At 47.5% G+C, this 26,181-nt stretch overlaps 2 protein-coding genes across 3 annotated transcripts in view; one reads left to right on the top strand and one right to left on the bottom strand.

The window, feature by feature from the left end:
• The first annotated feature begins 1,589 nt into the window (after positions 1–1,589).
• LOC117038826 (calmodulin-1) lies at positions 1,590–11,066 on the top strand. The gene is made up of 6 exons (XM_033135772.1): positions 1,590–1,823; positions 4,342–4,372; positions 5,034–5,177; positions 6,034–6,140; positions 7,814–7,949; positions 10,410–11,066. Exons 1-6 carry the CDS (start codon positions 1,821–1,823, stop codon positions 10,436–10,438), a joined length of 450 nt encoding a protein of 149 aa, XP_032991663.1. The 5' UTR covers positions 1,590–1,820; the 3' UTR covers positions 10,439–11,066.
• A 4,293-nt stretch (positions 11,067–15,359) lies between these two features.
• The window catches only part of RPS6KA4 (ribosomal protein S6 kinase A4), a 32,415-nt gene continuing 21,593 nt past the window's right edge, over positions 15,360–26,181 (bottom strand). For both annotated transcript variants that reach the window (XM_033135770.1, XM_033135771.1), the window contains exons 10-17: positions 24,663–24,788; positions 22,026–22,159; positions 20,841–20,934; positions 20,411–20,581; positions 18,967–19,158; positions 17,375–17,534; positions 16,902–17,065; positions 15,360–16,282 (exon numbers count right to left, since the gene is read on the bottom strand). In XM_033135770.1, the coding sequence (XP_032991661.1) occupies positions 16,073–16,282; positions 16,902–17,065; positions 17,375–17,534; positions 18,967–19,158; positions 20,411–20,581; positions 20,841–20,934; positions 22,026–22,159; positions 24,663–24,788 (1,251 nt within the window). In that variant the 3' untranslated portion in view covers positions 15,360–16,072. The remainder of the gene's footprint in view (positions 16,283–16,901; positions 17,066–17,374; positions 17,535–18,966; positions 19,159–20,410; positions 20,582–20,840; positions 20,935–22,025; positions 22,160–24,662; positions 24,789–26,181) is intronic.

The following is a 26,181-nucleotide window of genomic DNA, read 5'->3' as shown; positions in this document are numbered from 1 at the left end:
GGTTAAGACCTTTGCTTCAGGATAAGAACAGAAATTTTGCTCTGGCGGCGCAGCGGCAGCGGAAGGTCCCAATAGCTAAAGTGGTGCTTCAGGTTAAGAATGGACTTCCGGAACGAATTAAGTACATAACCAGAGGTACCACTGTATTATTATGGAGGAGAGCCAGCTAATGAATAATCTGTGGATACTAGCAGGCTGAGGCTTGGGAGCCACAGACAATGCTGTGTTGAGGATTGGGCTGTGGGTTTGGGGTACACTACATAACTTACACCTGGAAAAGACCCTGATGTTGGGAAAGATTGAGGGCACAAGGAGAAGGGTACGACAGGATGTGATGGTTGGACAGTGTTCTCGAAGCTACCAGCAGTGAGTCTGACCAAACTGCGGGAGGCAGTGGAAGACAGGAGTGCCTGGCGTGCTCTGGTCCATGGGGTCACGAAGAGTCGGACACGACTAAACAACAACAACATAACTTACACCCTTTCCCACAAGAAGTGGGATGAGTATGAATTATTCCTGCAAAAAGAAACTATTGAATGCATGTGAAGTGTTGTTAACATGTTGAGTTTTGGTACTTGTCTCTACAGTGCCTGCCTATGTACCCTTCACACACAATACTCAAATGTGCTTCTTGTTACTGCCAACTCATTTAATTATTTTGTGAATTAGGTATTTAAAAATACAATCTGTGAAATCCCTTGGAATTTCAAAACGCTGGAAAAAGGATGGGGAGAACCTTTACTAGGAGCCCTGCAGATGTTGGACTCCAACTCCAATGAGCCCCCAAGACTAATGGGGAAGGATGATGGGAGTTGTAGTTCAGCAGCACCTGGAGGGATACAAGGTCCCCAGCCCTGAAGTAAAATGACAAAGGAGAACAGGACAGTTTAATATGCCTTCTGGCTTGCACTCTTTATAAAGACTTGAGGAATGAGCTGATCACCTCTTTTATTGTCCATTCCCAGTCGCCCAGCGACTGCCACAGTGTCCTTTCTCTTGGCAGATCAAGATGAGCAAGTGACAGCAAAGGTTGCAAAGTTTTTAGCTGGGGCAATTAGAGTAAGATTCACTAGTTGACTATTGATTCAAAACCCTAAAATGTATTTTATATAATCGACTTTTTATTTCTATTCTTTGTATATCGTATTGTTGTTTTATTGCTATGGCAGATGGCTGACGCAAATAAAGATTGGTTCATTCATTCATATGCTCCCAGCAGTCCTAAATAGGAAAAGAAATAGGAATTATCACACCCAGCCATCCCGTCTAACAAAAGCTCCCTTTTACTTGTGCCCCCCTCCATTTCCACCTCCCCTTTAATCACCCTCTAAAAAATACCGCCGACAGCATTCCTCTCTCCTCCCCAACTTCCTCTTCCCCGTAACCCACTTATTTACATCCCCGCCCCCTCCTCCTTCCCGGCCGCCGGCTCACAACACGCCCTATATCCTCGCGGCTTTCCCTTTAAGCTGCCTCCCCTGACGCAATGCAGGTGAGGCTAGGCCAATGGGACGTCGGGCGGCGGCGCACGTGACTGCGGAGGGGGCGGGCCCGGGGGTTATTTAAAGGGCCGCCTTTCCTATAGCTGCGGCCGTGGTTGCCGGGGGCTCGCCGGAGGGAGGGGAATGCGCGTGCGCGCGGGGCCCGGGAAGTAACGTTCGGCGCTTGCCGTTAGAGCAGAAGAAAAGGAACAGGAAGAGAGCGAGCGAGAGCGCTTGCGCGAGCGGAGCAACGGCGACGACTCAGCCCCGGGTGGAGGGAGACGGACGCCAGCCAGGAGCTGAGAGGTCGCAGCGCCGCTTCCCCTCCCCCACGTCACCATGGTGAGCGAGGGAGGGGGGCTTAAATGGGGAGGGAGCTAAGCGTGAGGTCATGTGAGGAGGGGGGTCTCGACCTGCCACCCCCCACCCCGCAGTGTGGCGTCTTAAGGAGGGGAAGGGGTCAGGCCCCATTTCTCAATGGAGGGCTATATGGGGAGGGGGCCCTCTCCAAAATGAAGATGTGCGTGTTGGGGAGGGGTCTTCCATGATGGAGGTCTCACGATGGTCAGGTTTAAGATAAATAAGGTTTTTAGGATTCGCAACCCCTCCCCTAAATAGGATGTGCGTAGAGTTGGGTTAATGAAAGATGGGGGTGCTCCGATGTCTGATGGGGAGGGAAGATGGGGGCTTTTGTGGCTTTTATCATATTACTGGGTCATAGGGTGGGGGGCTGGGACATCCCACAAATAATGGCATATTATAAGGTGGAAGCTTATGAAGGTAAAGAAGTGGGAGGGGTTCAAAGTGTCTTTACCCCTCCCACCCCCCATTTTTATTTTTACCCATGTTGGGGGTTTGATGAGCTGGAAGTGGATGGGTTAAAAGGAGATGGGTGTAGAGGAAGAAAAACCTGTACATGGCCACCTTTCCCCTCCCTTTGCGAAGGATGTGGGGGTGATGAAGTCTAAGGGGAATCTTTTAACTGCTCCCCAAAAGCGGGAGGAGTCAAGAAAGGAATTGCCTCAAAAACAGCTGCACCTGTGGAACACCCTCCCCTTAAAAATGAAGGTGGAAGTCTTCTTGGAATGTGCTAGGGGGTGGAGGAGTCCCAAAAGGCCTCATAAAAGTATGCAGCACTGGCTTATAAAGGTTGGGATGCTGAGAAAGGGGTTTGCGTGTCTTGAAATGGGAAGAACATAATAATTTGCAAAATTCAGAGCAGGTGGATAGAAAAGGGGGTGCCTTTAAAAGGAGATTCTGTTGTGTGACTAGAAAACCTCATTTTGAGGGCGCTTGAATTGCTGAGAAAGGGAAATGATAGTGGACACCTGATGGGGGAGAAAATAGACTTGTGTATGCAAGAGGGGGTGAGAGTAAGAAGTGGGGGACACACCCTTCAAGGAGTTGTGTGCATGCTTGAGAGAATGACTGTGCTTAAGGCATCTCCCCACCCAAGTTTAAAAACAATATAATGACAATATATAGACAAGGGAGGATGCATAGGATGCATATAGACAAGGGAGGATGCATAGGAACATTGGACTTGATTGTGAGGAGTGGATAGTAAATCAAAGTTTTTAAAATGCAAAATAATGTGCTTTGTATAGATCCAGATCATTGGTCCATCTTGCTCAGTACTGTCAATACTGACTGGTAGTGGCTCTCTGGGTTTTCTGGCAGGAGTCCTTCCCAGCCCAGCCTGGAGATGCTGGGGCTCCAACCAGGGACCTTTTGCATGCAAAGGAGATGCTCTTCCACTGAGCTACAGCCCTTACCTAAGGCCTTGTACAGATTGAGAATGGAAATAAAAAGGGAGGAGGGGTGAATCCCAAGACAGATGATGGGGTTGGGAGATACAGTATGAGCAGACAGGAGTGAGGATCTGTGTTTGTTCTCCCTCTCCCTCATGTGGTTTCCATTAAAGAATGAAGTAGTGGAAAGAGGAGAAACTGGAAAGAGAAGCTTCCCTGAGAGAGGATTAAAACTCCCCTTATGATTATAAAAGGAGAACATTGAAAGGGATAGTGTGGTGTTGGTCACCCACCTTCTGATGAAGAGGGGAGGGGCACATGCTCCCAGGCTCTATTGGGACCTCCGACTGTAAAAACATAGAGTGTAGCCTTCTTAGGGCAAAGGCCTCCCTCCTGTTTTTGTGCTTATACCGCTTTGTAAACCACCATAAATGTTGGTTATAAATAGAAAAATGCTAACAATCTAAAGTGGGTTATTGACACAGGAACTTGGAGTATGTTATAAGGCTACATAAGGAAGGGTTAGGAGAACTTGAAGTAGGTGAGGTGGGAACCATAGGTGGCAGGAGCCCATCCAGGTTTGGAAGCGGGCAGTACGGGATGCGTGGAGAAGAGTGTCAGAGAGGTGCTGGCGGCCTCATGTTGTCCTTCCTGAAGGCTGAAGGTGATGGACTGTACCTTGGGAAGAACATCTGCTTTGCATGCAGAAGGTCCCAGGTTGGGCTGGTAGAGACCCCAAGCTGAAATCCTGATGAACTGCTGACAATCAGTGTTGACAATCCTGAGCTTGATGGACAAATGGTCCAAGTAAGCATAAGGCAGCTTCCTATATAAGGCAGGCCTGTGGGGGTGTTCCGTTCTTAGTCCAGATCACTCCCTCTACCTGGGTTGAGTGCAGATTGTGAGTCTGCGGGAGAGAGTGGAGGCAACAACTGCATTGTTCAGAAGTCAATGAATGTGTGTGTGTGTGTGTGTGTGAGTGAGTGAGTGAGAGAGAGAGAGAGAGAGAGAGAAATGGGGTGCAGCTGTCATGGACTAGGAAGGTGAGGCCTGCAAAACTTACTGATTTTCTCTCTCCTCCCTCACCATTCTCTATGGCCTTCCTGCAGGCTGATCAGCTGACAGAGGAGCAAATAGCAGGTGAGAAATTATCTTGCTCCTGGGGACAGGAATATTGGCAGCATCTGTCAAAATCTAAAGGGTTGGTGGTACCAGTTGTGTAGCATAAATGCCAAGAGAGCCAGCAATTGGTGCTGGACTTGGTCCTCCATCCAAACTCTTGCTTGGCCCTGAACGTCCTAGCTAAACTCTCTGCCTCACAATCTCCCAGCCTTTGCTCCTTTCATGTGTAAAACAGGAGCATGTGTAATGCCCTTCCTCAAAAGCACTTCTTTGAATACTGCTTGACCTCATCTACCCTACTGATTTGAACACTTAAAGCTAGCTGAGTGTACCTTGGAGGGAGAGGAGGAGCATGCTGATGTAGCTGCGTCCTGAAAAAAATGCTATTAAGACAGTGGGTGTTTGGGCCCAGTATATTTTAAGGGCTGATGCATTAGGGCAATTCCATCCCCCAGCAAGACTTGGATAACATGCATGGGGGAATACTAGCGTTCTGCCCCCAAACACAACCTGACTACTCCTTCCCCTCTCCACACCTGCCAAGGTTTAGGAGCAGGTTACAAATGTACTTAGCTAGCCCCTTTCCTTTCTGGTTTCCTTTCTGAGTTTGGGGGTTGGGACTTGGGTTGGAGGGGGTAATATCTGACCCTGAGCTGTGTCTCTTCCCTGCCTCTCTCAGAGTTCAAAGAGGCCTTCTCCCTCTTTGACAAGGATGGCGATGGCACCATCACCACCAAGGAGCTTGGCACCGTCATGCGCTCCCTGGGGCAGAACCCCACCGAGGCGGAATTGCAAGACATGATCAATGAGGTGGATGCTGATGGTGAGCTGGGCACTCAAGACTCTGGGGACGGGTGGGAAATGGGGTAGTGCCGGAACAGGTACTGGATTTTCCTGGCCTTCCAGTTAGGATTGTCTTGTTTCTTTGGTCCATTTACGTGGTGCAGGTGGGAAATTGACACATTTATTTTAGTCTTTGTAATGTGCCCTAGTGAAAGGTCTCAGGTTTGGGTAACAGTGGTTGCATCCTACAAGATGCATAAGCCCCAATCCGCATTGGTCAGGGCCAAAGTAGAAGATGGAAGTGAACATTTGGAGGATGCTGGGTCCACAGCAGCCTTTTGGGTGCAAGCGACAGCAAGCTGTCCTTGGTGTACTGTTGAAACCTGGGCAGGAAGGTGAGGAGTTGCCTTCTTGAACTCACAGGCTGATCCTAGTGGAAGGACAGCCTGGCTTGGTTTGCAGGGGTTTGCCACCCTCTGGGCTGATTATTCACCCACCACCCAACTAGGGTCCTGCCCTAGTTGTTCGTGGGTGAACTCCCTTAGCTGCTTTCCCAGCTTGAGGATAACCCAAGTGCAATCATGGAACGTTGTGGCTCCTTCCTAAAAAGAGCAGGGCCTATCTGGCACTTAAATAGCCCTTTCCCCTTATTCCCCTCAGTTACTTGAACACACACCTGAAACTGGGTTTCTCCACCCACTCTGGTGTCTGGCAAAGCCATTGTTGCCCCATCCAGGGGGAAGAGGAAAGCGTTTCCAGTAGCCATTGTTCCCTTAAAAAGTATTGACCCTGCTAGGTGGGAGGGCAGACCAGCGGACAAGACTTCCATGTTGCTACACAGGTGATCTCAGCAGCAGTTTTTTAGGCACAGCACTAAAGAGCTGACCCTTCTCCAGGGAATGGCACCATCGATTTCCCAGAATTCCTCACCATGATGGCTCGGAAGATGAAGGACACAGACAGCGAGGAAGAGATTCGTGAGGCCTTCCGAGTCTTCGACAAGGTAGGGGGGCTAATTTTGTGACAAAAAGATGTTTGCTAGGATTCTACACAACTTGTTCACTAGTGGGACCAGAGGGAGTGGCATTCTGCACATGCTCAGCAGCCCTTTTCTCCAGTGGATGGCCTACAGCAGGAGAGATGTTTATTCCAGGTGTGGGGATCCTTTGGCCCTCCAGATGTTGCTGAACTACATCACCCATCATTGGCAATGCTTACTGGAGCTGGTGGGAGTTGTAGTTCAGACAGAGTGCCTGGCGTGCTCTGGTCCATGGGGTCACGAAGAGTCGGACACAACTAAACAACAACAACATCAGCCAAAGGTTCTGATGTATCCCAGCATATGAGAGTCTTTAATTCCAAGGCCTCAGGATGGACTTGGAAAGAGATTTCAAGTAGCCCAAGGGTAGGAATTTTAGAGCTGAACCTGAATGCCAAAAGTTCGTTAGTTTTACTGTTCTAGCAATAGGATTGGTGTGACCTAACACCAGCTTTCTTGCTGGCTAAGTGCTGTTCTTCCTGGTTGGGATCAACACTTTCACAGAGGTTTTCCAGTCTCTGCCCTTTTAGATCTGCTGCCTTGGTTTTTCTTTAAAGCAAAATTATTCCAATGATTGAGAAAAGGTTGTAGAATAGAAACTCTTGCTTTTTAGCCAGAGATTGGAAATTGCTGAACGCTTTTCCTAGGAACTACTGGCGGCAAGTCCCGTAGTGGTAAAAGCATTTCCCCTTAGTGTCAGCCATTATGATCCTCCCTCTTCTCACTAGAGAGAATGGTTTGGTGTCCTGCTAGAGATGCAGTTGGTTCACATGGGAGAACAGTGAAGCCAGCAGGTCTGGCTGATGCTCTGCGTGAACTGGGGATGGAGTTTTAAGTGCTTCCTAGACTCCTTTGTGAGGTGCAGCTTTTCGGTGAGTGCAGTAACATTCATCACACGTTCAGTCTCCTTGAGTCGCTTTAGGTTTTACTCTGGGCGCCAAATAAGCCCTGGGGCAAGAACTCCACTTCCATCTGAATCCAGGCCACTTGGCCAACTGGCTAGGACATGAGGAATCTATTTCCCAGGTTATCACACATGTTCCCCCTCCCTTCTTTCCAATTAGAGAGAAAATGTCAAAACAAAACAAATCTGCAAATAGTTAAAAAATAATTTAGAATCAACTGTAAATTTGTAGAGAGGAGTGGAGAAAGGGTCTCTTCAATCTTTACAGAGGAATAAAAGTGGAAGGAGAGAGGAAATAACTGAGTTAGAAGCCGTGTAGCTTGTTTGGAAGTATTGTTCCATGGTCCACAGCGGAAAGGATCAGTGTGGGGGTTAAGAACATAGGAAGAGCCTTTCTGTTGGATCAGGTCAAAGGTCCATCTGTTCCAGCATCCTGTTCCTGTTCTTACAGTGGCCAGCAAGGAGGACCACAGCACAACCACATTCTCTCCTTGCATAAATAGTCACATGCATCTGTGCTTCTTCTTTATGTTTCTTTAAAAATGCTTTAATTTTTGCTTTATGGGGAAGATGGACACGCCTGCTGTGGATGGAGTAATAGGTTATTATGGGTGTCAACGTCCTCTGCCTCTCTCCCTGGGGGCAGCTCTCCGTGGTCTTTCCAGGTTTTGAGGGGTGGAGCTTGGCTTGGCCCAGCTTTGTCTAATGCACCCTTTCCTGGTTGCACACACAGGATGGCAACGGCTACATCAGTGCTGCGGAGCTGCGTCATGTCATGACCAACTTAGGCGAAAAGCTGACGGATGAAGAAGTTGACGAAATGATCCGGGAAGCTGACATAGATGGCGATGGACAAGTCAATTACGAAGGTGAGGAGGGGAGTTGGATGCAGTGGCACGAGTGGCACCACAGAGCCTCCATCCTCTTGGGCAAGTCGTCTTTCTTTCAATGGGTCTTGCTCAGGAATGCCCCACATAATTTTCAGAGATTTGTTTAGAAAGATGGATGCTAGAAACTTGTGTAGATCTTTAAGAAAGCCCCAAGAACCTCAATTTTTTTTAAAGTGATGGTTTTGATCTATAAAGCCTTACGTAGCTCAGGATCTCAGTACCTTAAGGGCTGCCTCTCCCCATACAAACCAAACTGGACCCTGCACTTGTCATCTGGGGCCCTTTTCTATATCCCCCTCCACGAGACCTTGAGAAGGTGACAACACAAGAACGGCCCTTTTCTGTGGTGGCTCCCCGCCGGTGGAATGCTCTCCCCAGAGAGGCTTGCCTGGCGCCATCATTACATATCTTTAGGAGCCAGGTGAAAACATTCCTCTTTACCCAGGCTTTCATCCATTAAATAATCTATGACCTGTTAGATGTGGGGGGATTCTTACTATGATTATTTCATTATTAAGCTGTACATTATGTTTTTGTGCTGTGTAAACTATGTTCTGCCCCAGGGTCTTTGGATGAAGGGCGGTATATAAATAGAAATAATAATAATGGTTAATGATGATGGTGATGAAAGGGCAGACTCTGGCCCTGGGACAAATAGTACCCTGGGCGAAAAGAGCCTTCTGTGTGCCCCTCCCCCATGGTCAGTTTTGCAGGACTGCTCACAGGGCTTATGGGGACTTGGGCAGGTGTGGTTTGCCCGTGCTACAAAGACTGGTGCATGTGTGTATGAAGTCGGGGGCCATATGAAACAATTGTTGCATGCACCGACTACATGGGAGAATCCTTGCCCGCAACACCTCCTTGCCCTGGGATCAAATCGCCTGAGAGATGTGCTTCAGTTTGTGTGGATAATGGAATAGGGTTTGGCTTGTTCTCCAGAGTACCTCCTCCAAATCCCAACCCCCTTCCGGTGGAGCTTCTTTCTGCTTCCCGGAGCTACATCTCTACTGGTTATGATCTGCTGCTGGCCTTCTCTCCACTGCTCTCATAGGAAAGCCTTGTGGAGTTGTAGGCCTCTATTCATCATGTTCGGCACACATCATGGCTGGGGCTGCAAGTCCCCCTCCCTGAGCCCCATCACTCCATCAAGAAGTAGGCCATTTGTTGGAATGAGGTAACCAGGCCGGCAAAATCCCCCAGGCCCAGGCTAAGGGTAGATTGGTCTCTTATCTCATTATTTAGTATTTCATTGTGAATATGAGGGTCGGATTCACAATGAGTGCAGTAGCCCAAAAGGAATCTTCAAACGGGAGATCTGTACTTTTGTTGACCCTGCTCATGTATCAGCTGAAGGGTGACTTGAGCAGCTGGAATTTCGCAGAAGTCCATGGGGATACTTGTACATCCTTTACAAGCTACCAGAAGAGGCACTTACCACCCACTGTATGTATCTACACAGAGCGCTCACTGATGGCAACCACTCCAACATCAGTGGTGCAGATATTTGTGCTAAGCTGGGTCACCTTTGTCAAATTATACCTCCTGGTAGAGATGCCTTGCAAGAACATCCATAATACCAAAATGACTGATGTCTTCCCAAACATCTGAGTAGTACTATGAAGTCTCCTGACACATTTCCCCCCTACCATTGACAGTAGCAAGCACAGCTTTTCAGAACTGAAGTTTATCAAAACATACTTACTTTCTTTCCATGCCAAAGTTGTTGAGCTTTTTGGGCAAAATCACAAAAGCAGTTTTTGAGCACTGCTGACATGGACTGTCATATGTCTGGATATGTCTTGGAAAATCCAGACCTATGGCAACCCTAAGTCAGCACTTAAAAAAAATAAATGCATTATAAACTGGCACGGGGACAAATAGAAGAAGACGCCTTCAACCTGGCATGGCTCCCCTTTATCACACACACAGCCCAACAAGACAGTAACAAAAATCCACCAACAGCATACAAATCAATATGGCTAACCTGATCCAAAACACCCACCCACACATGAAAACAAAGACCACCACAGCCAACCACACCCTAGGCCAACCCCAACCTCTCACCACCAAAGGAGCACAAGCGAGCAACAGAACCTGCACAAGCAACGCTGACATCAAACCCAACATATATTAAGTAAAATAGAAACATCGCCACCCGACCCCACCTCCACCAATCTTCCCCCCCCGTCCACCTCTTTCCCCCTTTTCTTCCTAATGTCTCAACAAATGAAACTGATTTGTAAAAATGTTACATGAAAAAGTACGAGAGACAATGCACATACTTTTGTAAATCAAGAAAATATTTAATAAAAAACACAATTTTAAAAATCCATTATTTTTATCTTTTAAAATGCATAGGTAGGAGATGATGTTTGGAAAGGTGCCTGTCTCTTGAATGTCCTGATTTACTTCCCTCTCCTGTCTCCTTTGCTCCTGTAGAGTTTGTACAGATGATGACTGCCAAATAAGAAAAGCAGCTGTCACCCCTTTCCCTTTCCCTGTGCAGAATGGAAGGACTTGTCTGCTTACCATAGAAATCTTCTCCAGCTCCTCCTGTCTGTCCGGCACTCAACGCCTCCATTGATGCTTTAGCGGTTTGTGGCCATTCTCTGCTGTCTCTTCCCCCTCCCTCTTGGGTTACATGCTAGTGCCCGCGGTGGGTGCAGCTGGGATGGCAGGAAGCCAATGGAGAGCCCTGGCCAGGAGAAGCGACGCAAGGCCCCAACTCCTAGCATTGTGGGTGGCCCAGTGGTGGAGAGGAGCTGCCGTAGTGAAGGCGCCCCTCCACCCTTGGCTCCACCGCTGCCTTGCGCCTGCGCTCCCTCCCTCTCCAAAGGCCACACCCCAGTTAGCGTGTAACCCTTGCATCCATGGACTGTTTTGTTCAGCTGAGTGCCTCCTTCCGCCATCTGCAGTTGTCTTCCTGGGAATATCTGCATATCTTGGGTATATTGTAACTGTTAAACCTCTTAATAATTGCCGTGCCCTACCCCCTCTTCCCTTACCTTCCAGTGGCTTCAGGGAATGATTCTGTTCCATTCCAGTTGGTGTACGGTTTCTTTTTCTTCTTTTGAATAAAGTCTGTGTGTTTCAAAAGGGTGGACCCAGCGTGCTTTGTCTAAAGACAGTTTGCTCCTTCAAGGCAATAGGCTGCATCATCTGTTCCTCTAACCGGCTTGGAAACATATCGATCCTCTTCCCATGCAAAGAGCTCCACAGTTCCTTTTTCATTCTTGTCTTCCTAGAGAATAGCATTTTCTCACAAGCTTCCCACCTTGTGTGAATCATCACTGGGACTGTTTCTAGTTCTCCTTTGGTTGTGGGTGGCTTAAAAATGGGGCAGACAGCCAATGGGGCATTTTAGCCTGTAGGGAGGTTTTATTTGTGCATAAGGGGTGTTTATGATGACCTCAGAGCAGCACCATATTGGTGGAAGTCAGAAGCTACAGCACACTAGGAGTCCAACATGGGAAACAGTCCAAAAAGTGGGCAAGGCAAGAGAAGGAAATTATACACTGGCATCCAAAACTGCAAGTGTGGCCACAGTGGGGATCCTTATGGGCAGATGATGGAGGCTGCAGTTGGATCTCTGGGGCCTAATGAAAGCACAATCAAGGGATCATCTTGAGTTCTGCATGTTAACCTTGACACATACCCTGTTCCAGGCCTCTTGCACCAAGCTGTGCAAATCAAACCAGAGGTTGGGTCTGCTCTTCTGGATTTGCTGCAGGAATGCATCAGCATTTCCATTTTGCCTTTGGATTATCCTGGCTCCAGCATATGTCTATGAAATCAAGTTCAGTCTGGCCAGGTTTATCTCGTGACTGGTAAGTGCTCCAGTTTTGGCTAAGTGGGCGATTGGACCTTCCTGTTGCAATTGGAGAGGGAGGCATGGGCTTCCCAGTGCCAAGAGTAAGACAAAACACTTTGGCTTCAGAGGTGATTTTTATTTTCAAATAAAAAATACACAAGGTTTGGTTGCATGGATGAGATGCCCCGATGGCTGGTTCTTGGCCTTTTGTGCTGCTTAGAGAAGGACTTAAGAATACATTCCCACTCAATCGTCCACCATCTCTTCAGCATAGAGTATGGGGGATATGGCAATTAAGACACACATACACACACACGCACGTATAAACAGAAACACACATGGATACCCAGTTCCCCAAGGAGGGGGAGCACCCTCACTCCCCAAATGAAAAAAGCTGCCAAGTGCAAAAAACATCATGAACGATGGGGAGCAGCTGGCAAGACTCTTTTCGGTCAGCATCTCTGCTACAAATCTAAACTTTTAAAACGGCAGTTATTGTCGTGCTATTCCCAAAAGTGGAAATGTAGTTTTGGTACAGGTGCTGAGAATTCCTTGTTTGAGAGCTTTGCAGTTTATTTAAATACAGTTCCTTAGCTGAGAGTCCACTTAAAACAAGTTAGATGGTTCAAATAAGTAGCATAGACATATGCCCAGAGTTTCTCTGTTAAACACTGGCCCATTCACACTGGTGACGAAGCAAGAATGAGTTCTCCTGGGAAGAACAGATAATGTGTTTCACACTCGCTCACTCCCAAAGGGAATGGAAGCAGAAGAGCTGTTTTGGGACCTTCTCCCCATCATATTGTGACCAAAACAAACACATTTTCTCTCTAGTCCATTTTCCTTAAATCAGCAAGAAGCATTTGGGAGCTGCCCAGGAAATCCAATTCATCTCCGAAAGAAATTGCACTTTGTCATGCCTAGGAAGGGGGGAAAAGGTGGGTTTTTTTGGGGGGGAGGAGGGAGAATATTATCTGCGGTTTCACTTTCCTGGCCCTCTATATCAGTTAAAGGGGGGGCGGGGTGGAAATTTTGTGAAACACAGAAAAGACTGCATTTGGTTAAATATTTTCCCTCAAGGTGAAGACTTTATATTTTAACACCAAAGCTAGATTAGCTATAAATAGTGAGGTGAGAGCAGTTTTCTTCAGCTGTTGAGAATGTAAGGTGATTTCTGGGGGAATTCAAGCTAGTTAAGAGGCTGAACTCACTGCATATCCTGGGTAGAATTGATACAGCTAGTCAATCCATGGAATAGATTCCAAAATTTCCACTTTTTGGGGTTGGCAAGGGAGGAACCTATTATTTCCCTCTCTGGCTTCAAAGTTACCAGGTATGGTAGTTTACATCTCTAATTGCACTTCCCTTTAAAGTGACTAACAATGCACTCTATGTCTACTCAGAAGCAAGTGCTATTGTTTCAATGAGACTTCCTTCTATGTAAATGTGTAAAGGATTGCTGTCTAAACCTAATTCTCCCTTTTCCTCTATTATTTCAGGGCATTCTGGCATCTTATTATTATTTTACTACAATAACATTTTCATTCCAGATTAAATAATCTAGACAGACACATACACATGCCTTTCTATTCATACACTTGCTGTATACTAGAATTTATTAGATCTGGGCCTCAATAATGATTACCACCTTAACACAGTTCTGCATCTTTAAGAAGAACCTGCTGGATCAGGCCCAAAGCTCTATCTAGTCCAGCATTTCATTCTCATAGTGGCCAGGCAGATGCCTATGGAGAACCCACAACCAGGAAATGCGGACAGCAGTCTTCTGCTGTTTTCCCTCCCATTATCCAGAAGCATGGTGCCTTTGAGCCGGGAGGTAGTATACAGGCACTAGGATTACAGTGGACGCTCGGGTTGCAAATGTGATCCGTGCGGGAGACACGTTTGCAACCTGCACCGTTTGCAACACACAGCGCTGTGTCTGCGCATGCGCAGGTTGTGATTTGGCGCTTCTGCGCATGCGCCGAAACCCAAAAGTAACCCGTTCTGGTACTTCCGCGTTCGGCATAGTATGCAACCCAAAGACACGCAACCTAAAGTGTCTGTAACCCGAGGTATAACTATAGTAGCCATTGATAGCTTATCCCCCTTTAAAGCCATCCAAATTGGTGGCCATCAACTATGGCTGTGAGTTCCATAGTTAATTATGCACCTTTTAAATAAGTCCTCCCTTTTATCTGTTCTGAATCTCCTACTAGTCTTCATTGACTGATCTCAGGTTTCAGTCATTCCCCCTTAGTCTGATTAACAAATGCTAGGTAATTAGAATCCCTCTGTGCTCTATAAACACATAAAATTATTTGCTTTTAAAAGCTTGGACTTCTGACAAAATTTGAACATAACCTTTCTGCAACAGTAGTGTAAGCAAAATGGGGTTACAAAAAACCCACAAATTAATCACAGAATTGTAGAGTTGGAAGGGGCCCTCAGGGTCATCTCCAACCCACCTGCAATGCAGAAATCTCAACTAAAGCATCAGTGACGTATGGACATCCGACCTCTGCTTAAAAACTTCAAATGTTGCAACATGACTTTCATATTCATTTATACAGTTATAGATGGGCTGGGTCTTAGTAGTAAAAAAATAAATCCGAATTTTGGAAATGGGATCTCTGTGCAAACTTCCAAGTTGTGATGAGTGAAATTCTAAATTTCTGTTTATTTTAATGATCCTATCCAAGCTAGTGCAACCAGGATCCTGCTCTCAAATTAGAAGTGAGCAAAATTCAATGCTTCCATTTTGTCTGTCTTAAAAAGTAGGAAATAACTGGTTCTAACTAAAATCTGATTCCAAGTGCAGTTACAAGGTGTTAACAGAATTGGATTTAACAATGTGATGAAGTTCCTTCCCCATCTTTCTACATTTTATCTTGTTCTACCTCTTAAGTGAACAAGGAGATGGGAAAGATTTCTGAAGCTGAGAGAATGATTTTCTCCCTTCCCACTGCTAAATTCAAGTGTGTTATCACACAAACTCCACCCCTCAAGCCTGCCTGCAGCATTTTTTTAAATAAAAAAAACATACAGATATTTCTCTCTTTCTAAAAATATACTCTCTCCCCCTCAACATTCCCACCCTCTCATCCCATTTTTGTTTCCTGAAGTGCCTGAGCTTTAATATACAGAATCTCCCAGCACAGTAGATTCTGCTATCATTGTAAGGCAAAATCCAAAGACCCCTTTTGCATTATCAGAAATTTGAGGGAATCCCTCAGCAGACATCTCCTCCCAACTTCTATCCCACTTTTCTGTAGAGGTTCCTATTTGGCTTGTTAACCCATTTGCATCCATGGTGCATCCTATATTAAATTAAGTGGAGAGTGATTCTGTCCCTTCCCCCCTGCCCTGCCCCATCCCCTCGATACTCCGCCCTTGTTCCCTGCCTTGAGACTACTTTCAGCCTGGCCCTGCTCCTCTGGGTTGTATCCCCAAGTAGACCCATTGAAACAAATGTTCCCAAGTTAGCATGCCCATTCATTTCAGTGGGTCTGCTCTGTGTTGGAAATTTTCCTTGGCACCCAGCTGTGTGCCAGGAAAAAAACCTGCTTGTTGGTTTGTTTTTTGCTCTTTTTTAGCCGCCTTTCCCAGGAGAAAATGTCTACACACACCCTCCCCCGATACATGGCTTTGGACTCAAAGGAGGTAAATCCACGTCTTACAAAAGCCATGATGAAGTTAATGAAAATAGCTCAGCTGTTTTTGGCTGGGTTCCTTTTCAATTGTAACCCCTGACCTTAAATCGCCTGACTCCAGTCCCTCAGGAAAAGGGACCAGCCCCTCTTGTGCTTTCAGGGGGAGGGCTGGGATGGAAAGGAATCACCTCCACGTGGCCTCCACTTGATCAATGTAAAAAAACTCCGCACATACAACCCAACCTCTCCTGGCCCTGCCTTTGCAATGTGACAGCAGGCCCTGAACCATCAGAAAGGGAACACGGGTTTGATATTTAAAAAGGTGTGGTGCCTTGTTACAGGGCTGCCCTATGGTCTCCTTGTTCTTCCTACAGCAGCTGAGTGCCCTGCAAGAAACACAAGGAGTCGTCCTCTGGGCAGGGGGTGGGGGCTGCAAATCTTTCCCCGCAGAGAGTTTTCCTCCGAAAGACGTGGGCCACTTTGAACAACAAAACAGACCCCATCATGAATGAAGGTGGGGGTGGGGGTGGAATCGGGGGTTGTGGTGGAGGGAGGGGGCTTCCTCCCTCAACAGCAACATAGACAATAAATACCCACTTCCCTCCTGACCAAGCGATGCACCTCCTCTCCCCAGGGTGCTATGAGGGAGGGTCGTGGAAAACTCTGGGAACCTTGGCTTTGTGGGGGCGAGAAGAAGTCGCGGAGGAGGAGGAAGAGGAAGAGGAGGAGCTGCTGCTGCGACGGGCTTCGGCGCCAGTGCTCGACATCTTCAGTTTGCGTCGCTTGGCAAGGGGGGCGTGCTCCACGCTCTTCAGGAAAAAGCCTTCGCGCTTGCCCTTGTTAAAGGCCTGGGAGAGGAGAAAGAGTTGAAGCTCAAGGGTTTGTCCTTTTGTCTTTTGTTTCGAAACCCTAGCCAGCTTTTTTTAGGCTTGTGGGCAAAATTTGGGTTTTTGAAGAAGTGCCAACCCATCTGGTCAATCTCTTCCCACTCCCCGAGATCAGCCAACAACCCTCTCCAGAGAGCCGGAAAGAAAGTGCTTTTCCAAGTGATCTGGGATCAGATCCAGTAGAATTAAAACTATGTCTTTGAAAGCACACAGCTGAAAGAGGAAGTGGGGAAGACTTTCCCCACTTCCTTCCACTCTGCATACTTTTCAAGGGAGAAGGTAACCACCCTCACTCGATGGCAAAGCTGCCATCCAACTGCCATTTATTCCTCTCAACACTCAGGCCCAACATAACATGCAAAGCAATGTTGGGGAAACAAGATGGCCATTGCTCCAGAGGAGCTTTGCCACGCCTTAAGGTTCATAGGGTGAGTGTAACCTATGAACCTTGCAGGCAGCCCCAGCATAGGAGTGCCCCCCCCCCACTCCTGGCAGGATCCTCTGAACCCTGGTGCCATTACATTTTGTCTCATTCGGTTCCCCCAAAGAAACTTCCTGCTCGGGTTGTCCAACCTCTTACCATAAAGGCAACGTTGACGCCAGTTCGCACGGCAGGCCCTGAGCTCTCCAGAATGTCCGGAGTCATGAGGGGTGTGGAAGAGAGGGCACTTCCATCTTGGAGCCACTCGCTGTAGCGCAAGCTCGACATCTTCAGCCGCTTGACAGGATCCACTGTGAGGAGGCCTAAGAAGAGAGCAAGTGAGGAAGAGGGAAGACGCATTAGCAATGTTACAGACCTGCTGAAATCCCCAAATCCACAGATAACCCTCCCTGCTTCACCATTTGATTTGAGGGTTGTTTTTATGGATACAAAGGAGCTTCTTTCAGTCTTAAGCCTGGTTCCCCCCCCCCCCTAAAAAACGTTCATAATCTCAAGTGCAAAATGTTTTTACCTAGCACCAACAGAGCCCCCCCCCCACCTTCCCATTCTCAGACAGGAACACGCCATGTACATTTTCCCCAACTGGTGCCTTAAGCGTATTCCCCCATCACCTCTAACCAGCTCCTTTGCCTCTTCGGAAACGTTCTTCCAGGCCTCGCCCTCCAGGGAGAATTGCCCCTCCTTGATCTTGTGCATGATCTCAGCTGCATGGTTCGCTGCGCTCCCTTCCTGACTGCTGTGGAAAGGGACCTGCCCAGAGAGCATGGTATACTGGAAGAGAGAGGACGGGAGGAGAGAAGGACAGAAGGGACAATTTATGCAACCTCAAAGAGTTATTGCTATTAAAAAAAAAGTATTTAAGTGGTTTCCAAAATAAGTACAATTAAAAGCAATACAACTACAAACAGAAACACAGTGAGGAGTAAACTCAATTACCAGAAAACGTAACTTGTTAAAGCTGCAATAAAAAAGGTAAAGGTAAAGACCCCCTGACAGTTTAGTCCAGTCGCGGATGACTCTGGGGTTGCGACGCTTATCTCGCTTTACTGGCCGAGGGAGCCGACGTTTGTCTGCAGACAGTTTTTCCGGGTCATGTGGCCAACATGACTAAGCCACTTCTGGTGTAGCGGAACACCGAAACCAGAGCAGCGCACGGAAACGCCGTTTACCTTCCCGCCGGAGTGGTACCTATTTATCTACTTGGACTTTGACGTCCATACCTGAACTTAAATAAGCACCAGGTTGGCTATTGGCGGGGCTTTCTTCAGCTGGAACTCACCAAAACTGAGTTCTGGCATGTCTCAGGTGGGCCCCATTGCCATTATAAGAGAACAAGGTAAACGCTCAGGGCGAGTTCTGGCACCTCTTTCTCTAGAAAAATGGCACTGGCTATTGGGCTGCAAGACATCCATCTCTTTGTGAGGGCTATTATGTATAAATCCTCTCCTCAAGGATACATGTGAAGTCGCGAGGCACAATAAGAGTTTTCTATTTACAGAGTTGGTAAAGGGAAGCCATACTTTCTCAAAGTGGTCTTTCTTTCTGTTCTCCCTCTCTCTCTCTCTCTCTCTCTCTCTCTCTCTCTCTCTCTCTCTCTCTCTCGTTTTTTAATTGTAAACTGTAATTGTCAGGAGACTTAGGGATAGGGAGGGATCAAAATAATACAGAAAATCAGTAACTACAAGTGACAGAAAGAAAATGAATCTCAGTTTTTTAAGAGTACAATATAGCAAGTTACTAGCTCTCTTGCTTTGCTGAAGGAAGCACAGGAAAGAGATCAAGAAGTACTAGAAAGGGTGAAGGTGGTGCTGGATTTGGAGGGAGGTCCTGGCACTACTAATCAGGAATGGGATGGGATGCAGGGTTCGGGGTGGGGTGGAATGAGGGGGTGGGGAAGGAGAGAAGGAGACAGGATCGTTGCGTGGCAGGGGGCAGTGAAATCTGCAAAAGAAGTTTCTGCACACTCATTTTAAGTTGTGCCCTGCCCTGCAATCTAGGATGATTTAAGGCAATATATAGATGCTTTATTAAATATGTAAAGAGGCAGCAAGGCTGCTTGGGAAAAGGGGGAAAACCAGGAGAAGAGAAAGGAATGGAGGAGCTTGTGTTGTGGCCTGGATGGCGTCCCCCCCTCCCTAGGGTAACCACAGCCCTCAGGCCAGTCCCACTGACCTCTCTTCATTTGCATCGTGTCTCCACCTACCAAGATAACCCCCAAGCTCCAGAGGTCACAGGACTCATCATAGCCCCCATCCTGCAAGAGTTCAGGCGCAGCATACTGCAGGGTGAAGCAGGGCGTCTGCATGGGCTGCGAGTTCTGGGGGCGCAGGCGGGCAAAGCCGAAGTCAATCACCTTCACGGGAGCTCCTTCCGACTCGTCCGCGTACAGGATATTCTAAGAGGGGTCGCACCAAAAACAACAGCCAGCCTGGGTCATCTCTCCTTTTTTTAGGGTAACAATCAACAGCCATGCCTAGACAGAGATCTTCTCAGAAGAGCACCCTCCCCATCCCTGCAGCAAACCATAAGTCCCATGCGCCAGCTCTTGTGAGTTCTCTGGTAGCCTCTGAGCTCTCATTTGTGACCAGCCAGTGGCCAGGCGTGTGCCAGCTGTACCCAGAGCCCTTTAGGGCCAGTGGCCACCCCTGGAATTTTAAGGAAGTTCCGTGGGCACCAGTCACAAAATGGCTGCAGTGGGGGTGCGGCACGACACAAAAATGGATGTCACGTCTAAAAGAGTAGGAAAAGAGCCAGCACCACAAAATGGTGTGGACATCCCTCCCCCACCCCCAGGGAAAAAAGGACAGTTTCATGTTTGCTGTGTGCTAGCAAGAAATCCAGCTTTTACCATGGCGGCAGCTATGTTCTAGAATGCTCTGCCTATTTGTACTGTTTTCAACACCTGATGAAAATGCTTTTGTTTGGGTGACCCAATCCAGACATGCAATTTTATAATGTATACTACTTAACTCCTCTCAGGAGTAGATCTACTGATGGCAAGGAGTCTGTTCTGAGTAGGAGTCAGGTGGATCCAACCCTTTATTTATACAGTGGTGCCCCACTAGACGAATGCCTCGCAAGACGAAAAACTCGCTAGACGAAGGCATTCGTCTAGCGGAAGGCTGCCCCGCAAGACGAAAAAGTCTATGGGGCTGCCTTGCAAGACGAAAATTTTTAGTCTTTTTTTATTTCGTCTAGCGAAAGCGCGGCTGACATTGCCGCTTCGCTAGACGAAAAACCCGCTAGACGAAAATTTTCGCAGAACGAATTATTTTCGTCTAGCGGGGCACCACTGTATTTCGATAATGCTATTATTGTTTTTAAAGTCAGTGTAAATATCTTATACTATTTTATGTAAACCGCTGAGAGATTTATGTATTTATTTGGTCTATAAATGTTGCTAAATCAATAAAAACTTCTTGTGGTCTTCACCAAGCCTTGCTTGCCGCTGAGTCCCAGAGAACTTAGGGGAAGTGTGTGTGTGTGTGTGTGTGTGTGTGTGTGCGTAAGAGAGAGTTTGCTTTGCTGTTGCGCTGTCATTTTTCAGGAGGCATCAGCAACCTCGTTGCCTGTTCTCTATCGTGGAGGCTGTGGGCCTCCTGTCACCTCTCTCTCCCTCCATCCCCCACCCTGCTCTTCCCCGTTACCTCAGGCTTGAGGTCACGGTGCACTACCCCGGCGTCGTGCATGAAGCTGATGGCAGAGACCAGGCTGCGCATGATCTGGCTGGCTTCCGACTCGCTAAAGTGCTGCTTCTTCTTGATGCGGTCAAGGAGCTCCCCGCCCCGGAGCAATTCCATCACCAGGTATGTGTGGTACTGTAGGGAAGGAATGTGCCAAGAAAGAGAAGAGAGCAGCTCAATCCCAGGAAGAACTACCTGGGAATAGGGGGCTGTTGTCGCATCTGGCTCTGTGAATGGTAGGCAGCTTGAAGTGTCTGGATTGGCCAGCACTTGCTGAAGTTCTAGGAGTCTGGCCTTCTTTCTTTTCCTTGCCCAGCCAGTAGAGCAGTCTCCTTAGCCCTCTCTACAAGGAGGGCAGAGGGAGCCTGGTGTGGAAAATTCACAGGACCATTACCTGGTCATTATGGACGTCATGCAACTTGACAATGTTCGGGTGGGCTTCGCAGATCTGCAAGGCAGCCACTTCGCGCTGTGTGTTCACTTCCATCCTGGATTAGAGGTTGGGGTGGGGTACGAAATAGGATTGCTTTTTTATTGCAACATCATACAAAGCAGCTATCAGACACATGGAAATACACTGCTACTTAATCTTTACTGTCCGGCAGAGAGAAGTGAAGAAGGAGCCAATGGCCAGGACCTATAAATCAAACCTCCAATCCATTAGGAACATAAGAAGCGCCTGCCTGCTGGACAGGCCAATGGCCTATATAGTCCCAACATCCTGTCCTCACAGTGGCCAACCAGATGCCTGTGGGAAGCCTGCAAGCTGGACATGAGCACTATAGCAACTCTACCCTCCTAGTTTCCAGCTATTGGTACTTTTTTAAAAACAGATTTTGTTAAGGTTTTAAAAAAGATATACACAAATTAAGATCAACTACAAAATAACTTTTTATAATACAAAAGGATTTTAAAAAACTAACCCAAATAAAAACAAAAACAAAGGAAGAGGAAAGAAAGAAAGAAAGAAAGAAAGAAAGAAAGAAAGAAAGAAAGAAAGAAAGGAGGGAGGAGAAAAAGAAAAGAGAGAAAAAGAATACAGGGGTACTAACTGGCATTTAGAAGCATTGCTGCCTCTGACAGTGGGTGTAAAACACAAGCCATCAGGGCTAGAAGCCACTAACATTCAGAAAGTAATTAAGGCTCTGTTGGATCAGAACAAAAGGCCCATGGAGTCTGGCATCATGCTTCCTTCTTGGAAGCTTAACAAGCAGGACATGAACATGGGAGCACCCTTCTCCTGATTCTGGCAAGTGAGATTCAGAGGTAGACTGCTTCTGAACCTGGGGGTTCTATTCAGCCTTAGTCAGTGATGGAACTCTCTTCTTCCTCCACATCCATGGATGTGACCAACTTGTGACAGTGAATTCCCTTGAACTGGTTATGTATGGTGTAAAGCAGGTGTGGGGGAACCTTTGGCCCTCCAGGTGTTGCAGCAGCGCCATTCTGATGTTCTTATTGAAAAAGAAAATGTCCATTTTGACATTGTTCATTGTCAAAATGCCCTGCAAGTTTCTGGGCAGAAGAATTCCTTTGGGAGGGGGAAGGAGTGTGCATGGCAGTGAAGAGGACCAAGTACCTTTTGCTGATTATCTTGACGGCGAATTCTGCCCCGTTCTGGCGCTGCCGGCAGCGGCGGCACAAGGAGAAGCTGCCTTCACCCAGCGGCGTCTCTTTCAAGTCCATCTCATACTTTTGGAAGAACGAAGAATCCTGGACAGAGGAGGAGCAGCTTTAGAGCAGAACCCACAAAGAACTTATCCCAAGCACAAACCCACCCACACTGGGGTGAGGAACATTTTTGGCCCAGTGGGGTGGAGCATTACCTCCCTACATCCCCATTGGCCAACATTGGCAGATGGGCAGGACTACCCACTTGTCAATCATCTGACACCATAGCACTATCAGGTGACTGACAGGCGGGTGGTCTCACCCCACTGTCACAAGCTCACCCAAGGCAATGCGGGAGAAATAGGATTGTCTCCAACTAAGTTCTACTCAGAGCTGACCCACTGAAATTAATGAACCTAAATTACTCATGTCAATCAACTGAGTGTGAATTTCATCAATTTAATCTGCCTACATGCTTGAGATTAAATAGCAAGAATAATAACAATAACAATAATCTGTTATGAATACACAATAAACCTGAAAATGAAAGATTGTTTGGACTTTTAAATGCAAAATAATAATAATGATATGATGATATTGGTGGTGCTAAGCAGCAGCCAGGTAGCTTTGACAAAGCCTGGATAATAAACAATTAATAATAAACAATAAAGCCTTTTAGGCCACCATTTTTATTTTTATTTTTTAAAGTATCTCTGAAAGTGGATGGAAACCTTCCAGGATTGCCTTCCTGGGGATACAGCTGCAGGATGCCTCTAGATATGAATGCCCAGGCACACGTATGACTGGTTCCAGAATGTGGGACAATCAGGCCTTGGCACCAAGTCCAAGGGGCAGCTCAGCCAGAGGGGTGGGGGGGAAGAAGTGTGTTTCTCTTGGGACAGCCCTCTGCTGACACAGCCCAGTGCCCTTCCTGCTTCACCATGGGCCTCCCAGCTGAAAACAGATCATTATCCAGCTGCAGTGGTAGCCTCTGGGGCAGGCAATGAAGGTCTTTTGCCCAGGAGCCCACCAAAACTTAGCGCTGCAGGTAAGCCACTCCTGCACACCTGGCTTCTCTTGCTAGGGAGTTTTTGCCCTAGCTTTGGGACTGACAGGAACTATCCACCCCCAGATGTGAAAATGTTGTGAGGGCATGCTTTGAAGTGGTTGTCTGGAGAAGCCCTGGGTGGAACCAACCTCAAGCAACGTTGGTACTGTTGTTTTCTGCCAATTAGGGCACATTGTGGGAAGGATCAGAGAATGCTTCCCTCAGCAACTGCCCGGTTCTCCCTAAGGCACTAGCTCGTGGGTGAAATTTGGCCCGCCAGGCCTCCTCATGTGGCCTGTGAGGCCATTTCCTCCAAACTACATTCACCTGCCCTGTGCCCGAGGTGGGGCAGGTAGAGAAATGGCTGGGAAACATGTTAATCCCTGCAATGACCCTGTGAGGTAAGTTCAGAGGCTGTGACTGACTCCAATGTCACCCAGTGAGCTTCATGACCGAGTGGGGATTTGAACCCTGATCTCCCAGGTCCTAGTCCAACACGCTAACCACTACACCACCCTGGCTTCCTAGAGTACATCTGCTATGGGGCAGCAGTATAAATTAAGTAGGTAAATAAATATGAGGAAAGCAAAATGACACTTTGAGAAGGATCTGAAATATTATCCTTGAAGCTTGAATTAGTTTTATTCTGGATTGTTTTCTTTGAGATTTTTTCTTTAAAATATAAAGTGGTATAGAAATGAAATTGACAACAACAACAGAGCTGAACTCCCTACATATCAGCTGATGAGTGGGGAGTTCAATCCTGCTTGGTCATTATTCCATCCCTGTGGGCCAAGTTTGACCAATGGGCAGAACCGGATGTCAGGGACTGGCAGGACGAAGAGGAGTGGTGGGAGGTACCAGCTGGGCAACTCTCAAAGGAAAACCCAGGGGAGGAAGGCTCAGAGCCAGGGGATTGGTGGTGGGACACGGAGGAGCGGTCAGAGGGAGAAGATTGGTGGGAGGAGGAAGCTGGAGGGGCAACAGGGTTTAGTGAGCAGGAAGAACCTGTGACAGGGAGCAGTTCAGGCTCCAAGGCAGAAGCAGAGGAGGCGGCTCAAGAGACTGCAGAAGAATCCTGGAAGTCTCCCCCTCCTGCTGCAACAAGCTCCCCTCCCCCCAGACTCCAAGAACACACAGAGTAACGAAAAGAGCAGGTGTGCAGAGGCAGCTTGAGACTGCCTGGGGAAAATCCAGGAGAGGAAGAGCCTTAAGGGTGGTAGGAGGTGGGGACCTTCAGCCCTGGCAACTGGCTGAGTTGTATTTGATTTCCTTGAATAAAGAGTTAATGTCACAGGCATCAGAAATTTGCTTCCCTTCTTGCTGACCTGCTTCTGACTCCACCCACCTGCCAATCACCTGGCGGTGGTTCCCCCACCTGTCAAAGTTGGGCTGCAGGGTGTGTGTGGGGGGGGAGGAGATAAAGATCTGGCCTGCTAGGCCAAAAAAGGTTCTTCAGCCTTGCCCTAAGCTCGAATGCTTTCACCACCACGGCCAGAGCAGTTTCCCCCAACCTTCTGTGGCTCCCTGTGTCTCCCTCCCAAGGGCGGACGTTACCTTCATCATTGCACTGCGGGCCACAGCAGCGCTTCCTGGGCGCTCCCCACCCAGTGCCGCTTCGAGCACGTCAGCTGTCACAGCGTTGCGGTTGAAGAGGATGGAAGGAGCAATGAAGGAGTATCCCTTTAAAAACAAATCCATGCAGAGGTTGCGAGTCAGCAGGGTCCTCTAGAGTGCATTACCCTAGTGCATGCATCTTTATGCACATTCCTCGGGCTGGGGAACTGCACTATGGAATTCAGAGAAGTGCAGACATTAAAGGATGGCCGTGTTACAGTTCGCGTATTGTTTTGGAAAAGAGCACATTTGATTACTTTGCCTTTCGATGCAAACTACATCGCATATCTCCCCAATCCCTAGTTTGGAAGGGCTTTCAGCCTGCAGTTCCGTGTCAGGCCACCTGCTCTGCATGCAGGAGGTCCAAAGTTCAAGTCTCTTTGCATGTCACCGTAAGCCAGAGTACAGCACAGCATCTCGTCCGATCCCAGGACTAAGGTTAAGGTCTCTCTCTTAAACCGTGACCTGCAGCCATAGGACCTGCCATGTGGTTAAGGAGAAGATAACCACGATCCTGGGTTCAGATGACATACAATATTTGGCTTAGCACTGACCTAAAAAGCTGATAGAGGAGTAAAACAGCTACCATCTCCTCCTTGGGTTCGTGCGAAACCACGGTTTGGCTTAAAGTGACATGTGTATGCAGCAGATTTATAGATAGTTATAAGCTATATAGACCAATGGTTTGACTCAGCAGACGGCTGCTTCCTATGTTCCTGCAGAATATTTGCACATTTGGTTTTAGGCAACTGCAAATTAGAGAAGGAAAATGAGGAACCTCAAGACTGCAGTTGAAAAAACGAGCAGCCGGGAGAAACCTGGAGGGTTGTTTAAAAAAAAAAAAACCAACAAAGGGGGAAAAACACAAAAGCACTTTCATTCTAACGATGTGCTCCACATAATGAGGAAGTGTGTGCAAGATACTTCCTGAAAATTATCAGATTAGGAAAAAGAGCTGCATTTGAGCTGGGGAACGATTCTCATCTGCAGCATGCCTCAAACAACATAAACATTTTTAAAAATGATTTCAATGTAGGGCTCTGGTAACATTGCAATCAGTTGTTTGCTGGGCAATTGATCAACCCTGAGTGCTCACTAGAAGGACAGATCCTGAAGTTGAGGCTCCAGTACTTTGGCCACCTCATGAGAAGACAAGACTCCCTAGAAAAGACCCTGATGTTGGGAAAGATGGAGGGACTTTTCAGGGACTTTTCTCTGATCATTCTCTCCAGAGTATATCTCCCCTGAGTCCTCTTCCCCCCTCCCACTCCCCCCAAAGCATGTTAAATGCTCTATGATTTTTCTCACAGGGACTCCCCCCCCCCCAGTCTGCAATTCTGTCAACTTCTCTCACCTGCACCTTTTCCACCTTCTCAATAGCCTTTTGGAAACAGGTGCCAGGAATTTATGCCCAGCATGGCGACAACTGCAAGCAACACTACAGGTTGAGATCTATCCT

This window comes from Lacerta agilis, chromosome 17, assembly GCF_009819535.1.
Source record: "Lacerta agilis isolate rLacAgi1 chromosome 17, rLacAgi1.pri, whole genome shotgun sequence".
Taxonomy (NCBI): domain Eukaryota; kingdom Metazoa; phylum Chordata; class Lepidosauria; order Squamata; family Lacertidae; genus Lacerta; species Lacerta agilis.
This window is presented reverse-complemented; position numbering and strand designations above follow the sequence as displayed.

Bases quoted from the DNA above. Each gene is read 5' to 3' on its own strand.
- LOC117038826 (XM_033135772.1), top strand. The intron at 5,178-6,033 runs GTGAGCTGGGCA...ACCCTTCTCCAG, and splicing joins CAATGAGGTGGATGCTGATG to GGAATGGCACCATCGATTTC. The intron at 7,950-10,409 runs GTGAGGAGGGGA...TTGCTCCTGTAG, and splicing joins TGGACAAGTCAATTACGAAG to AGTTTGTACAGATGATGACT.